General features: G+C 48.3%; 1 protein-coding gene across 1 annotated transcript in view; it reads right to left on the reverse strand.

The window, feature by feature from the left end:
• Positions 1-534: 534 nt before the first annotated feature.
• MAML1 (mastermind like transcriptional coactivator 1) overlaps positions 535-16233 on the reverse strand; it is a 56698-nt gene continuing 40999 nt past the window's right edge. The window contains exons 2-5 of the mRNA XM_037002010.2: positions 8860-10269; positions 7444-7668; positions 5920-6016; positions 535-3998 (exon numbers count right to left, since the gene is read on the reverse strand). Coding sequence (XP_036857905.2) covers positions 3019-3998; positions 5920-6016; positions 7444-7668; positions 8860-10269 — 2712 coding nt within the window. The 3' untranslated portion in view covers positions 535-3018. The remainder of the gene's footprint in view (positions 3999-5919; positions 6017-7443; positions 7669-8859; positions 10270-16233) is intronic.

Consider the following 16233-nt stretch of genomic DNA (forward strand, 5'->3'; position numbering starts at 1 on the left):
GCTCTTCCCTGCCCTTCTAGAACCCTGGCTTCTCCAGGTCAGACCTGTGTCTAGCCCTTGGCCGAGGTGAGAGGTCACTGAGACAACCTGCCTCCCAGGCTCCCCAGAGGCTTCCGCCACCATCATCTGATGCTGGGCGAGCGGGTGTGGGCGCGCCAGAGCACCTGCTGCCCAACTAGCAGGGGAACACGGGGACCCCAGTGCTGCTCTGCGGGGAAACCCAAGGGTTCTCATGAAACATTCTGACTGCGAAGGGCCTGACCAGTATCCCTGAGCTGTCTGCGCTTTAAACACAAGGGCATGATGAGTTCCGAGAGGGGACAGACGGGTGGCCCTGGGCAATGCCAACTCTCATTTCCTAGCTGTCATTAAATACTCTAAGTTACAGGGAGGTAAACCAGACAAACCCCACACCCCAAGCAGGAAGAGGACAGCCACATCACACATGGAAATCAACAACCAGATGAAGCCGCCACAGACGGGTCCACCTCCTCCCCCGCCCGCATGGCCAGGTGAAGTCAAATACACTGGTAGTTTCCATACTAGCAAAATACTTTTATTATTTTATAATGATAAAACAAGGAAAGTAAAGATCTCTTTTTGGTGTATACCAGAGTTAAAGAAGTAGAATAATAAGAAGTAGGGATTAATAGGACTTTTATGTACTTTGATGACAATAAAACGATAATAATACCAACTGTTTGCCGTAAAACTTATCATAGCTCCCCCCAAACACATATATAAAGGATCACTTTAAAATCTATAAAAGTAAAAAATATACAGTCAGAAGCTCTAACGCTTACTCCATCTTTAATATAAAATTGTAAACATTTATTTACACAAAGCAAATGTGTATAACCAAAGTCCAAGCACCCTTTTCTTGAGTCATGGCCCCTGGCGGAGGGGTTTGCACTGAAGCAGTCGGCTCCTCCCTGACTACCCAAACCAGGTTCATAAATAAAGCCATGGCTGGTGGCTCCCTGGCCCGGGAACCCCAAGCATCACATTTTATTGCTCTGACACTGGCAGCCCCAGGACAAGGAGGGGCAGCCCACCCCAGGAGGGACAGAGGCGAGCAGCAGCCAGGAGACCAGGAGAGGGACAAGGATCCATCACCAGCCTCACCTATTTTTGGTAGAAAACCTGCTGAAGACACCCTCTTCCCCTTCAGATTGGGGAACTCACTCAGAGGGTGGAGTCTTCACTGGTTTTATGATTCATTCCCCTCTTCGAGAGCTAAATTCAGCATCTGGGGAAGGCAGGGAGGGTTTTTAAAGGGGAAATGGCCCAAACACCACCCATGGTGGCAAATGGCTATCAGAGAAGAGGATCTGAGGGTCCAAGTCCCCCCATTAAAGGCACTGCTGGTGCAAAACAATTACAGAGGTGTGTACAACCCTTTTACCCAAGAGCCACTCATAGGCTGCTTCCGTGGGGACTCTCCTTGGCTCAATTCTTCCCATACTCCTTGAATTATCCATCTTGAGACTCCAGGGAAATAAAACTGGGTTGCGGTCTCTCCAGAGACTATTGTGGATACAGGCCACTCTTTTCAGTGTACTATTTTCTCTCCAACACTCTGTTTACACAGGTCTCACCCTGCGTGTACCTTCCTGCGTTCCTTACACTGAGTGCTCTCTCCATCTTCATCTTCCACAAACAGCCCACAGGTAATAAATACTGTGTTGTGGACTCTTGGCTTAGTCAAGCCCATTAACTCATAGACCTTAAAAGAGAAATCCACTTGCGTCTTTAGAAAGGATGTATTAGTGTTATAAAGCAATGCTCTATAGAAAGTGCAAGTCATCTGATGTGCGAGTGGCAGGAGTGGCGAGAAGTGGTATGCCCTCCACTGCTGGGCTGTGGCCTCCCTGCCAAGTGGGGCACACCTCTTGTTCTCTTTCCTGTTCCCTGCCCTCCGGGCCAGGGGATGCCCTCTGTCCTACAATGCTAGGACTTGCTAGGGAATTTTAATGACTCTTTCTCTTCCCTGCCAATCTAGTAAGTCATTGCTTTAAAGAGGGTTTCTATTTGGGCTGCAGAAAGAGAGAAAGGTCACGGAACGGAGGGCAAGGGGTACAGGACAAACATCCGGGCACAGCTCAGCAGCGATCACCTTCCTAATGCATTCAATCCAAGTTTTCACGGAAACTGCAGGAGGTGGGGAGTTATAACAAAAGTGGATGCAGGAATCCCACATACCCCATGTCAGTGTTTAGCCTGTAGGCTGCCCGGGGCCCTGCTACCTGCATGGGACACAGGGACCCCTTGGCAGGCTGCGCAGATGCCAACCTGGAAGCACAGCCTTGGGGAGGAGCTGGGAAGGCCACATCTGTGTCACCAGCTTTGCCATCTCATGGCATCCTGTTCCCTTTTGGCACATGTGATCACAGCCTGAACTTACGGAAATGATTTTCCAGTGACCCTCCCTTTCCCCTAAAAGTGGACAAAGATCAGGAGTAAAAAAGGCTCTTAAAATCAAAAGGAAACCCAACGTTTCCAATGCCACTTAATCAACTTAAACCACCACCTATCCTAATCTGTTTTAAACCCTTTAAAAATTTTTAATCTTTTCTATGCTACAACCTGCAAATAGTTCTGCTATATAAAGTTGCAACAAAAACTCATCGCTAACACTGGGGCAAGTGGAGAAATATTGTATTCAGTTAATGTGATGGTGCAGGTTTTAAAAGCCTGACATAGTGAAACAGGTTTCACTTTTGTTACTGCTGTTTTTTGGTCATTTGGACAGAAAACCACCTGCAAACCCTGTCCTGCTGTCCCTACACCGGGGAACGATGCCAGCAGAGAAGGCTGGGCCAGCCCGCAGACCACACTGCCGGCCTGGAGCCGCATGCCCCGCAGGTCCTGGCCAGGACCAGGCCTCAGCTCCGGGGCTCTGACTCTACTTCCCCAGCCCTGCAGACCATGGGCTTTTGGTCCAAAGTAGTAGGTCCTTCTTGAATCTGAGAACAAAAATACAGGATGTGTGAACACTGAGAACACCACAAATCCTCGTCATTGAGGCCCTAAAAGGTCGTCCAAGTCATTCATCCACTCTTCTGAAGTCCTGTTCTTCAGCAGGGAGTCAATCAGGTCAGCATCTCCAGCCATGCTGGCCAGCCCACTGCCACCTGGCTGCCCACTGTAGGCAAAGGGCAGCTCCTGGCCCGTGGTCCGCAAAGGGTAGGGCTGGGCACAGTGCAGCCCTGCCCGGCCACCCATCGGCGGGGCGGGGCTCTGGCTAAAGGCCCCCAGCTCAGGCCCCGCTGAGCTCAGGCCTGGCAAGCCCTGCTGTGGGGCCCCCTGGGGCGGCGTGGGAGCAGGGGCACCGGTCCTCTGTGCTGTGCCCACAGCGGGCAGCATGGGCCCCGCTGCAGCTGCTGAGCTCATGGGAGCCATGGGCCTGCTGGGCACTGCCTGGGAGAACTGTGGGCTGGACATTTTCAGGTGGGCCTGCTGCATGTGGAAACTGGAGGCTGCGGTGAAGGGGCTCACTGTGCTGTTCCCTGGGGCCTGGCCACTCAGGTTTGGCATTCCCTGATGTTGCCATGAGGGATTCTGGCTTCCCATGGCTGCTGACACCCTCGGGACCTGTGGTTTAGTTAACCCAGAGTTCAGGGCCCCCTTATTGTGCTGCTGGGAGAGGCCAGAGCTCCCCAGAGAGTTCTGCCCATAAGCAGCTGAAACCGAGGTGCTCTGGCCCACGCTGGTCTGCCGTGGAATATGGGCATGTCCATTGGTGGCCTGGGGTGGGGGCTGGGCAACCATTTGGGTCACGCCAGAGGCCATCCCATAGAGGCTGCTCTGTGGCATACTCTGAGAGCCAGTGAACTGAGCCACACCCCGTTCCTGCTGGCCTGAGTTCGAGGGTAGAGTGGAAACCGAAGTGTGTCCAGGACCCATTGGCATTAGATTCCCAGCCTGAGGGAACACGCGTGGACAGCTGGGGTTAGATGGACCCAAGTTGTTCATGCCAGACACGGCAGCAGAGGACCCTAGAAGTCAGAAAAGATTCTCTCAATCAAGCTGGCATTTTTTGACCTCCACTGTGGAGACAACTCCAAGACCCAAGATGCAGCCGCTCTCCTACGGGTAAAAAAGGCAAAATCTGGAACACTAGACTTCTCACCATCCGTGGAACCTCAAAGAGAGCCCTGGCGGCCAGAGAGGTAGCAGGTTTCCCAGTGGGTGTAATGAAGGCCAGCCTAGGGCAATGAGGAGATACAGACAAAGGGGAGAGGCCCTGGGAGGGAAAGCCAGTGGACTCATTAGTTCACCTTTCAAAGGCCCACCCCATTTCTGCTCTGTGGTAGGCCCTATGCTGGGCAATGTGGACTCTTAAGACAGATCTGACCCCAGATCTGCCACTGGAAGGCAGAGACTCCACGTGGTGTGAAGGGGTCACAACAAAGGCTGGGCAGCAAGCCACAGGAGTGCAGGGAACCCCACGCTCAATGAAGGCTCAATGCCTGGGAAGATTTGGGGAAGGCTTGGAGAGATGGTGAGAAATACATTGGGCTTTAACAGAGGAAAAGTTTAGCAATTTGGCAGTTTGGAGAAACAATATTCTAGGCAGAAAAAAGAGTGTGCAAAGGACAGAGTTCAGTAGGGCAGTCTGGGTGGGGAGCTCCATGCCTGGGGTCGGAGGGTACATCCATCTGGTTAGATCCAACCCAGACAGGTGCAGAGGAGCTGCGGCTGCCATGTGCAGACAGGGCTGCCCAGCCAGAGGGTACCTGGACAGTGACTCTGCTTCACACCTGGGAGGGCAGGGACTTGAAGCCACTGAGAGGAGGGGTGCACACCATGTGGCGCTGTGGGTAAGAGGAGATGTGAAACTCTACTTTTCATAGCACAGAAGGACAAGAGATCAAGAGCGGGACAAGTCTGACTGAGATCAGCAGACACCAACCATGAGCCTCATCTGTGGTGGGTGCTATGCCGGGAGACTGCACAGAATGGGACACAGGTCTTGTCCTCAGGGAGCATGCTGCATGGGGTGCTGCCTTCAGCACTAAACATATGGTGAAAACATTAAGTGAGACAAGTCTCAGCTGAGGAAGCAGGGAGCTGAACCAGTCTATTTCTCCCACCGACAGCCCACAGTCATGCTGGATGGAATGGAGGCAGGAAAGCCGGCTGAGAGCCCCGCTTCTCAGATGCCTACACACTCCAACTCCACGGCCCAAGTTAGAACATGCATAAACCCCCACCTGGTCTCCACCAGGATGCATGGCTGTAGCCAGTTTCTCTGGGAGACACTAAGGATAGGTTTTAAGGAGACTCTTACAAGAGCTAGGAAGGCAGGTACAGTCAAGATTTTACTGCATCTTTCAAATGAATCTCTATGTATTTCTGGAGTGACAGCCTGAGCAATGGCAGTCAGGCTCCCTTACACATCTGAGATGTGACAGCTGAGATGTCGACTTGCTCCCTGCCCTCTCCTGCTACTGTCATCCACACGACCAGAGTAGGCAGACAGGACCAAAGGAAAGCAGAAAAGGCCACACAAGTACAGTAAACCCCTCCTTACCTGGAAAATAGGAGAGGGTTGTTTTCGGAAGAGACAGGTACAGCAGAAGCAAAGAACTTTCTTAAGACTTAAAGGAGCATTTCCTGCTGGTAAGATATCCTCCAACTAGCAATGATTTTACCTTAAAAGATTGCCCAGCCAGAGACCTAACCAAAGCACTTAGCTAAAGTGGTTTGCTTCTATGACCCTCTTCACCTGGCATGCAGGTTAACCAGAAAGCCAGGCTCCTTAGGCAGACTGAAGCTTATGTAAGCAAATAAATCCATGGAGCACCTAGCATAAAGCTGGGTAGACAGCAGGGACTCAGCGTGAGTGGGACATCCCCCCAACTCTGTCCAGTGCCTGCCTGCCCTGCCCCGCCATCCCCTTGGGATGCCCCTCACCTGTGAACTGGCCAACCTGCTGTGGGAAGGTGCTCTGTGTTGGGTCTTGGTACTGGGGTGGTGGGCGGGTCAGATGGCGCTGAAACTGCTGCTTCTCCTAGAAAATGCCAAGAACAACAAACAAAACAAGACCCACATATAACAAGACAGAGATCAGAGAAAAGTACAGTATCCAAGTTTGTTATTTACAGATGGATGCCTATAGAGATACTGTTGGTGATCTTCTTTTGGGAATTTTTTAAAAAACAGTATGAAACAGAATGATGGGGCAGATCTAAGCAACGATAAAAAAAAAAAGGTGGTGTATCAATTCTAAAAAATGGAAGGCAGATCAGGGAAATGCAAACGGAAGCCACAGTGCTGCACCACCTACACCCACGAAGACAGTGAGAATCAGAACGACCATCAGTGTGGTGGTCTATCAACATATCACATATTATGTGCTTCACAGTTGGCGGGGCAGGGGCTTAAAGCCACTGAGAGGAGGGGCACACACCATGTGGCGCTGCAGGTAAGAGGAGATGTGAGACCCTATTCTTTATAGCCCAGAACTACAAGTGGTCAAGGGCATGTATCACCAGCACACCATGCTGTGGCAATGCGAGATGGCGCAACTGCTTCAGAAAACAGTCCGGCAATTACTCAGAAGGTTAAAGAGTCACCATATGACTTTGCAAATAACCGAAAACCTATGTCCTCAAAAAGGGGACACAACTCAAACATCCCCCAACAGATGAATGGATAAATAAAAGGCAGCATATTCATACAATGGAATATTATTCAGCCACAAAAACAAGGGAAGTAATGATACATGCTAGATGGCTGAACCTTGAATACATTCATATGAAATGTCTAAAATAGGTAAATCTACAGAGACAGATAGTAGATTAGTGGTTGCCTCGGCCTGGGGAAAGGGGCAAACCACTTTCAGTGGGCAGAAGGTTTCTTTTCAGATGATGAAATGTTCTAAAATTGACTGGTGATGGTCGCACAACTTGTGAATACACTAAAAATCTGAATCATACACTTTAAATGTATAAATTGTGTATTATGTGAATTACAGCCCAATAAAGCTGTTTAAAGGCAGAACTGAGGCAGTGATGTGGGTTTAAAGTCATCTTCAATCTCTCTGGGCAGCATCTTCTCTAATGCCTTAAAGACATAAGTTAAAACCCTGACAAGTCTTATAACCTCAGTGCCTGCACTGCACTTGGGGGAGACAGGCGGTGGAGGTGGGGGGACCTTCCGTCCTGGTTCTGGAGCCCAGCGATGCTGTCCTTCCCGGCCTTCACTCTGCATCTACAAGCAAGCTGGGTCCTGAGCAGCTGGGTCCTGAGCCCAGTGAGCCCAGAGCTCCAGCAGCTGCTGCAGGGTGACACACAGCTAGTTCCAGGAGGCCTGCAGTAACTCCCACCACACAGGTACCAGTGACACATGCACTGCTGGAGGGTGGCACTCTGTAGGACCTGCCCACCCCACAGGACCCGCCCCCACCCCGCAGGCCCCCGCTCCCCACTCCCAGACCTGTCCTGCCAGAAGGTGCTGCTGTCGCTGCAGGAACTGCTGCTGCTGCAGATGCTTGTGCTGCTGCTGCTGCTGCTGCTGAGGGTCCAGGAGCAGCTGGCGCTGCTTCATAACGGCCGCCTGCTGCGGGCTTCTCAGGTAGGGGGCGCTGCTGTGTGCGCCAGCCCCAGACACGGCAGGCGCTGCCGCCTGGGTGGCTGCGGGGCCACCGGTGGTGCTCTGCTCCTGTGGACACAGCAGGGAGGGCCCAGTCAGGGGCCGCACCGAGGCCCCCTGGCCCCAACCATGCCAGGGCTCTGTCCTCTCGCTCTCAAAGCATATGCACGTCCAGGCACAACCAGGCAGTCACGGCCTCTGTCAGCTTTGCTTCCTGGGAGTCACCAGTGGCAAAGGCATGACTCTCAAATTTAAGCTCCAGGAGGCCCCCCCGGAGGCGCTGACTGGCAGAGGCGCAAGGCAGACCCCGCAGTGGGGCTGCCCCGCTGACTGCGGCCCGTGCTCTGGGTGTGGCACTCTCCCGGGAAGGGACAGCCTGGCTTCTGTTGGATACTCATGCTCAGAAAGGACCCAGTATCAATGAAAACTCTGATGGATATTCTTTTACTACATGGGCCAAAAGTGAGAATCGATTACCACAGTGTCATTACATTTAAAAGAGAGAATTGAACTCAAAACAGGAAAAAGGCAAAAAGCAATTATTTAAGTAAGTTCAACTTTTTGAGCTCCTTTCCAGTCCTTATTTAATCTTAACACAATTCTAACCTTGGAGCAGACAGATTCTAACTTCCTCATCCTAGTAACTAGGAGCTTCTGGGTGACCAGGGGGCCCTGTGAGGCGCCAAGGGCCACTGCAGTGACTGCCGCCCCAGGCCACCTCCTCAGAGCCACTTTCCCCGGCTGAACTAGGCAGGAGTTTCAGCACTGGCACGTGCATTCTCCGGCTGGCAGACAACTCAACTGTTTCCAGTTTTTGGCTACTAGAAATAATCATGCAAGGAATACTGTGTCTACAACTTTCTTTTATCATTATGTCTTGCAGGGGTATAATGTGTCAAAGCTTAGGGACATTTTTATGGCTTATGAAAAATATATAATGCCAAATTACCTTCTGAAAGCATCATGCCCACTTACTGTCACCAGTAGGAGCATGTCAATTTCCTCAGTTATACCAGTACTGGGTCTAATAATTTTTAAAATTTTAGTGTGTGCTACAAATACACAAAGTACTGCTACAAATACACAAAATACTGCAGTCCTGTTCACACTAGTGAAGACAGGTGGCCATGAAGCACACCCACACAACTGCACATTGCATGACTGTTCTTACACTGCTAAAACCCATTCATTGGCAGATCTACACATGCAGACTGTGGGGCAGTCCAGGACACACTGTGGGGTGAGGAACCCTGAGCTCACCTGGCTAGGTGGAACCAGTGATCGGAAAGGCATGTTTCCCGGCTTTGGCTTCATAAGAAACAAGGAGTTCTGCTCGCTGCTTAGAGGCAGCTGCTGGGGAAGATACGCCAACAGGGCCGTCTTGCTCTGGCCAGACCCAGGGCCGTTTTGCCCACAGTCTGCTTTGTAATGAGAAAGGGGTTTGGTATTGCCATAGTCCAGTACCGCCCCTTGGTTAGTCACAGCATTCTGAGCCAAGTTACTTGACGGCTGGTGACTCAGCAGGTTCACATGGCTGGGCTGGAGGTAGGGACCTCCAGGCCGAGGGGAACTCTTATTTACACTGGGCATCATGAGCAATTTGGAGCTGGTGAAATCTTGCTTGTAGCCAGCAGGGCTGGCAGCTTTCTCCATAGGGTAAGGGACATTTAAGGGGCTGTGGGAGGGGCCTGTCTGCTGCCATGTGGACATCTGGCCTGGGGCTGGAGCAGGGGCTGCCTGCTGTGAGTTCTGGAGCATCTGTTCACGCTTCTGTTTGGCAGCTATCTGCTGGAGCTGGTGGGCAGAGGACAGCTCTGAGGCCCCTCCCGGGCCCTGGCTGGGCACCACCACACTGGAAAGGGCTCTTTGTGCATTCTGGGTCTGGGCTGATGCCGGCATCAGACTGGGACTGGGATTGTCCACCCCGGGCTGAGCAGGGGTGTGGAAAAGAGGCTGGGAGCCCCCTAGACTGGGTGACTCTGTGCTCATCGGGCCTGCTGAAGGCCCCATATAGGTCTGTCCTGCAGACCCAGCCCTCACTTGTGGAGAGCCCAAGTGTTCTTGTTCAAAGGCTGCTGGAGAAAATTCTGTCTTAATATTAATGTCCTGGGCCAAGGGGGTCTGTGTGGCAGAACCAGAAGACTCTGGGTCCTTCTTTTCCTCGAAGTCCTCATTAAACAGATCCTTCATGTCTTCATCGGGCACTGACCTGTTCAGTTCCTCGATGAGCTCCTTCCACTCCTGCTCATTAAGGTTGAGGTCAGGCATGAGGTTGCTTTGTGATATGGAGCCCCCAGCCCCTGAGATCATGCAAGGCAGGTCATCCATGGGCTCCTGCTTCAGTTCCTTATTCAGGCTCAGAGGGAACGACTCACCGGGGTTGCTGCCTCCATTCACGTGGAGGCTCGAGTCTACCAGACACTTCTTGTTGATGGAATCCAGCCCCAGCAGGTGCTTCCCACTGGCCTGCAGGGCCTCTGCCCCCAGCTTGTCAGGTGGACCCAGCGGGGAGGCTGGAGGCAGACCATTGGAGGAGACAGCTACTCCCAGAGCGACCTCCCGGCGGGTCTTCTTGTGCCCCGGAAAGAGGTCTCCATAGCCATTCTGTTGATCAACATTTTGGGGGGAAGTGGCACTGTCGAGGTTCCTCTTCACTGTATCATGGAGATGCTAGAAAACAAGGGAGAGTGACTTACACACACACCACCATGCAGGAGGCCCCTCTGCTCCAAGGGCATCTTAAACCAGGGGCTTGTACCCCTGTGGCGCTCTCCTGCTGAGTACTCACCCAAACTACACTCACTCCCCACTTCTGACAACATACCCCCATTCTCCCCAGCAGTTGCCTCTCTGCCCCACAGGGCACCCCCTCCTGCTTTAGAAGCCTCAGCCAAGGACAACTAGCTCAGCTACTGTAAGAGAAGCAACCCAGCTGCTGCCAATGTGTCGGCCCCTAGACGCTGCAGCCTCTCCTCCTGCCTGACACAGCCTGATGCTGCCCAACACCTGCTCTCAGGGCATGCCTAAGAACGCAGCCATGAGAAAGAGCCAGAGGACACACATACATTCTAAGAGCATCATCTGAGTCCTGCATCTGGTTGCATCCCAAAGCAGCCAACCTCCTGGACTTCTCACTTACTGGAACCCGCAAGTCCCTCCCGGTGTTTAAGCTGGTCTGGCTGGATTTCTGTTGCGTTCAGAAGGAGCCCTGGCTTTCGCAGGCTTTCTCGGCCTAAGGGGGGCGCCCAGGTCAGTTTCCATGCCCTTCCTGGCCGTTTAGGAGCCCAGCTCAGCTCCACCCAGGCTGGGCTGTCTCCTCCTATGCCCTACTTGGCCCAGGCTCCTCCCTGCCAGGCCTGAGCCTAGTCCCCAGCCCTCACGAGCTACACCACTTCTTATCAAGACCATTTATTTGAACACTGGCGTTCTCGTTTCTCCACGCCCTCCTCAACCAGATTCCTTCAGCCAACCTTATTCAGAGTTTGCCTTGTGCCAGGGCCGGTGCTGTGAGCTTATCAAGATAAAATGAAGCAGTCCTTGCTCTTTGTGGGCTTTCAGCCTTCCAGCCCAGGGGACACACAGACATAAAGCCCTATGCACACAGAAGAGCAGTTGGCATCCAAGATCTCAGGGGCGGCAGTTTCACGGGGGGAACATGACCATGGGGGTGGAGAATAGAAGGTGCCATCTTTCTACTTCTTTCCGCAGCCATGTTTTCAGCCATCAGGACATGACTCCGCCACTAACACAGAGGCACCTACACTTAGCCTCGCACATGCTGCTCCTTCGCTATGTTTACTTTTGTTACATTTTCATCCTTCATCCCTCACCCCCAATCCCATCCCTCCCTCCCATTCACCCCATGCATCTGTACGGTGCCATCTAGAAAGTTCCCAGTAGCAGCTTTTAGTACTATCTTTAAATAGATTTCAGAGTCAGAAAGGAGCACGCGTCCCTCTGGCTGCAGAGAAGGGCCACACAGACCCTCCACATCTGCAAAGGAGCCTGAGCACAGGAGGACTCAGCCCTGGGTCCCTGCCCAGGGCAGCTCCATGGGCACTGGCTCTCACCAGCCTGGGACTTGCAAGACACAAATGTTAAGTAAGAGGGAAAACAAGGTGGCACTTTTCTCAGTCTCAGTGCTAACGCTCCCCCTTCCTTACCCCTATGTCAAGATTTCCTTATCTCTTAACTGTTGAAGCAGTGCTTTATGAATCTTGGCTGTATCAGGATCCCCCCCCCCCCATTATTTATTTATTTATATTTTGGTATCATTAATATATAATTACATGAGCAAAACTGTGGTTACTAAATTCCCCCCGTTATCAAATCCCCACCACATACCCCACTATAGTCACTGTCCATCAGCATAGTGAGGTGCTATAGAGACACTACTTGTCTTCTCTGTTATACTGCCTTCCCCATCCCCCCTCATCATACTATATGCTAACTGTAATTGCCCCTTATTCCCCTTCTCCCTCCCTTCCCACCCACACCCCCCATTCCTTTGGATTCTATGAGTCTGCTGCTGTTTTATTGCTTCAGTTTTTGCTTTGTACTTATGCTCCACAGATGAGTGAAATCACTTGGTACTTGTCTTTCTCTGACTGGCTAGTTTTACTGACCATAATACCCTCTAGCTCCATCCATGCTGTTACAAATGGTAGGATTCGTTTTCTTCTTATGGCTGAATAATATTCCATTGTGTATATATGTACCACATCTTCTTTATCCATTCTTTTTTATCCATTCAGTGACTCTATGTCTTTTGATTGGTGCATTCAGATCATTTACATTTAGGGCGATTATCGATAGGTATGTACTTATTGCCATTGCAGGCTTTAGATTCGTGGTCACCAAAGGTTCAAGGGTAATTCTCTTACTATATAACAATCTAATTGAAGTCAATATGCTATTACAAACACAACCTAAAGGTTCCTTTTTTCCCCCCTGCTTTTTCTTCCTCCTCCATTCTTTTTTTTTTGATTAAGATATGATTGATATACACTCTTATGAAGGTTTCACATGAAAAAAGAGTGTGGTAACTACATTTACCTATATTATCGGGTCCCCACCCATACCCCAATGCAGTCACTGCCCATTAGTGCAGCAAGATACTGCAGATTCACTATGTGCCTTCTCTGTGCTACACTGTTCTCCCCATGATCCTCCACACCATGTCTACTAAACATAATGCCCCTCAATACCCTTCTCCCTCCCTACCCAACTGCCCTCCCACATCCCTCCCCTTTGGTAACCACTAGTTCATTCTTGGAGTCTCTGAGTCTGCTGCCATTTTGTTCCTTCAGTTTTGCTTCATTGTTATACTCAACGAATGAGGGAAATCATTTGGCATATGTCTTTCTCCACCTGGCTTATTTCATTGAGCATAATGTCCTCCAGCTCCATCCATGTTGATGCAAATGATAGAATTTATGTTTTTCTTATGGCTGAATAATATTCCATTGTGTATATGTACCACATCTTTATCCATTCATGTACTGATGGACACTTAGGTTGTTTCCATATCTTGGCTATTGTAAAAAGTGCTGCGATAAACATAGGGGTGCATATGTCTTTTGGAATCTGAGAAGTTGTATTCTTTGGGTAAATTCCAAAGAGTGGGATTCTGGGGTCAAATGGTATTTCTATTTTTAGTTTTTTGAGGAACCTCCATATTGCTTTCCACAGTGGTTGAACTAGCTTACATACCCACCAGCAGTGAGGAGGGTTCCCCTTTATCTGCATCCTCGCCAGCATTTGTTGTTCTTAGTTTTTTTAATGCTGGCCAGCCTTACTGGTGTGAGGTGATATCTCATTGTGGTTTTAATTTGCATTTCCCTGATTATTAGTGACATGGAACATCTTTTCATGTGTCTGTTGGCCATCTGAATCTCTTCTTTGGAGAACTGTCTCTTCATATCCTCAGGTTATCCATTTGTTAATCAGGTTATTTGCTTTTTGGGTGTTGAGGCGTGTAAGTTCTTTATATATTTTGGATGTTAACCCCTTGTCGGATGTCATTTACAAATGTATTCTCCCATACTGTAGGATGCCTTTTTGTTCTGTTGATGGTATCCTTTGCCATACAGAAACTTTTTAGTTTGATGTAGTCCCATGAGTTCATTTTTGCTTTTGTTTCCCTTTCTCGAGGAGATGTGTTCAGGAAGAAGTTGCTTATGCTTATATTCAGGAGATGTTCGCCTATGTTGTTTTCTAAGAGATTTATGGTTTCATGACTTACATTCAAGTCTTTAATCCATTTCGAGTTTTCTTTTGTGTATGGGGTTAAACAATAATCCAGTTTCATTTTCTTGCATGTAGCTGTCCAGTTTTGCCAACACCAGCTGTTGAAGAGGCTATGATTTTCCCCACTGTATGTCCATGGCACCTTTATCATATATTAATTGACCATATATGGTTGGGTTTATGTCAGGGCTCTTTACTCTGTTCCATTGGTTTATAGGTCTGTTCTTGTGCCAGTACCAAATTGTCTTGATTACTGTGGCTTTGTAGTAGAGATTGAAGTCAGGGAGTATAATCCCCCTTGCTTTATTCTTCCTTCTCAGGATTGCTTTGGCTATTCAGGGTCTTTTATGGTTCATATGAATTTTAGGATGATTTTCTCTAGTTCATTGAAGAATGCTGTTGGTATTTTGATAGGAATTGCATTGAATCTGTAGATTGCTTTAGGCAGGATGGCTATTTTGACAATATTAATTCTTCCTATCCATGAGCATGGGATGAGTTTCCATTTATTGGTACCTTCTTTAATTTCTCTTAAGAGTGTCTTGTAGTTTTCAGGGTATAGGTCTTTCACCTTCTAGGTTAGGTTTATTCCTAGGTATTTTATTCTTTTTGATGCAGCTGTGAATGGAATTGTTTTCCTGCTTTCTCTCTCTGCTAGTTCATTGCTGGTGTATAGGAATGCCACAGACTTCTGTGTATTAATTTGGTATCCTGCAACTTTGCTGAATTCAGATATTAGATCTAGTAGTTTTGGAGAGAATTCTTTAGGGTTTTTTATGTACAATATCATGTCATCTGCAAACAGGGTCAGTTTAACTTCTTCCTTGCCAATCTGGATGCCTTTTATCTCTTTGTGTTGTCTGATTGCCACGGCTAGGACCTCCAGTACTATGTTGAATAGAAGTGGGGAAAGTGGGCATCCTTGTCTTGTTCCCAATCTTAAAGGAAAAGCTTTCAGCTTCTTGCTGTTAAGTATGGCATTGGCTATGGGTTTGTCATATATGGCCTTTATTATTTTGAGGTACTTGCCCTCTATACCCATTTTGTTGACCATGAATAGATATTGAATTTTATCAAATGTTTTTTCAGCATCTATGGAGATGATCATGTGGTTTTTGTCCTTTTTGTTGATGTGGTGGATGACGTTGATGGATTTTCGAATGTTGTACCATCCTTGCATCTCTGGCATAATCCAACATGATCATGCTGGGTGATCTTTTTGATGTTTTTTTAAAATTTGGTTTGCTAATATTTTGTTGAGTATTTTTGCATGTATGTTCATCAGGGATATTGGCCTGTAATTTTCTTTTTTTGTGGTGTCTTTGCCTGGTTTTGGTATTAGAGTGATGCAGGCCTCACAGAATGAGTTTGGATGTATTCCCTCCTCTTCTATTGTTTGGAAAACTTTAAGAAGAATGGGTATTAGGTCTTCACTAAATATTTGATAAAATTCAGCGGTGAAGCCATCTGGACCAGGAGTTTTGTTCTTAGGAGTTTTTTGATTACCAGTTCAATTTCGTTGCTGGTGATTGGTCTGTTCAGATTTTCTGTTTCTTCCTTGGTCAGCCTTGGAAGGTTGTATTTTTCTAGAAAGTTGTCCATTTCTTCTAGGTTATCCAGTTTGTTAGCATATAATTTTTCATCATATTCTATAATAACTCTTTGTATTTCTATGGTGTCCATAGGAATTTTTCCTTTCTCATTTTTGATTCTGTTAATGTGTATAGACTCTCTTTTTTTCTTGATAAGTTTGGCTAGGGGTTTATCTATTTTGTTTATTTTCTCAAAGAACCAGCTCTTGCTTTCATTGATTCTTTCTATTGTTTTATTCTTGTCAATTTTATTTATTTCTGCTCTAATCTTTATTATGTCCCTCCTTCTACTGACTTTGGGCCTCATTTGTTCTTCTTTTTCTAGTTTCATTAATTGTGACTTTAGACTGCTTATATGGGATTGTTCTTTCCTGAGGTAGGCCTGTATTGCAATATACTTTCCTCTTAGCACAGTCTTGGTTGCATCCCACACATTTTGCGGTGTTGAATTACTGTTGTCATTTGTCTCCATATATTACTTGATATGCTTTTTTATTTGGTCATTGATCCACTGGTTATTTAGGAGCATGTTGTGAAGCCTCCATGTGTTTGTGGGATTTTTCATTTTCTTTGGGTAATTTATTTCTATTTTCATACCTTTGTGGTCTGAGAAACTGGTTGGCACAGTTTCAATCTTTTTGAATTTACTGAGGCTGTTTTTGTGGCCTAGTATATGATCTATTCTTGAAAATGTTCCATGTGCACTTGAGAAGAATGTGTATTCTGCTGCTTTTGGGTGTAGAGTTCTGTAGATGTCTGTTAGGTCCATCTGTTCTAATGTGTTGTTCGGTGC

Source organism: Manis javanica, chromosome 14, assembly GCF_040802235.1.
Source record: "Manis javanica isolate MJ-LG chromosome 14, MJ_LKY, whole genome shotgun sequence".
NCBI lineage: Eukaryota > Metazoa > Chordata > Mammalia > Pholidota > Manidae > Manis > Manis javanica.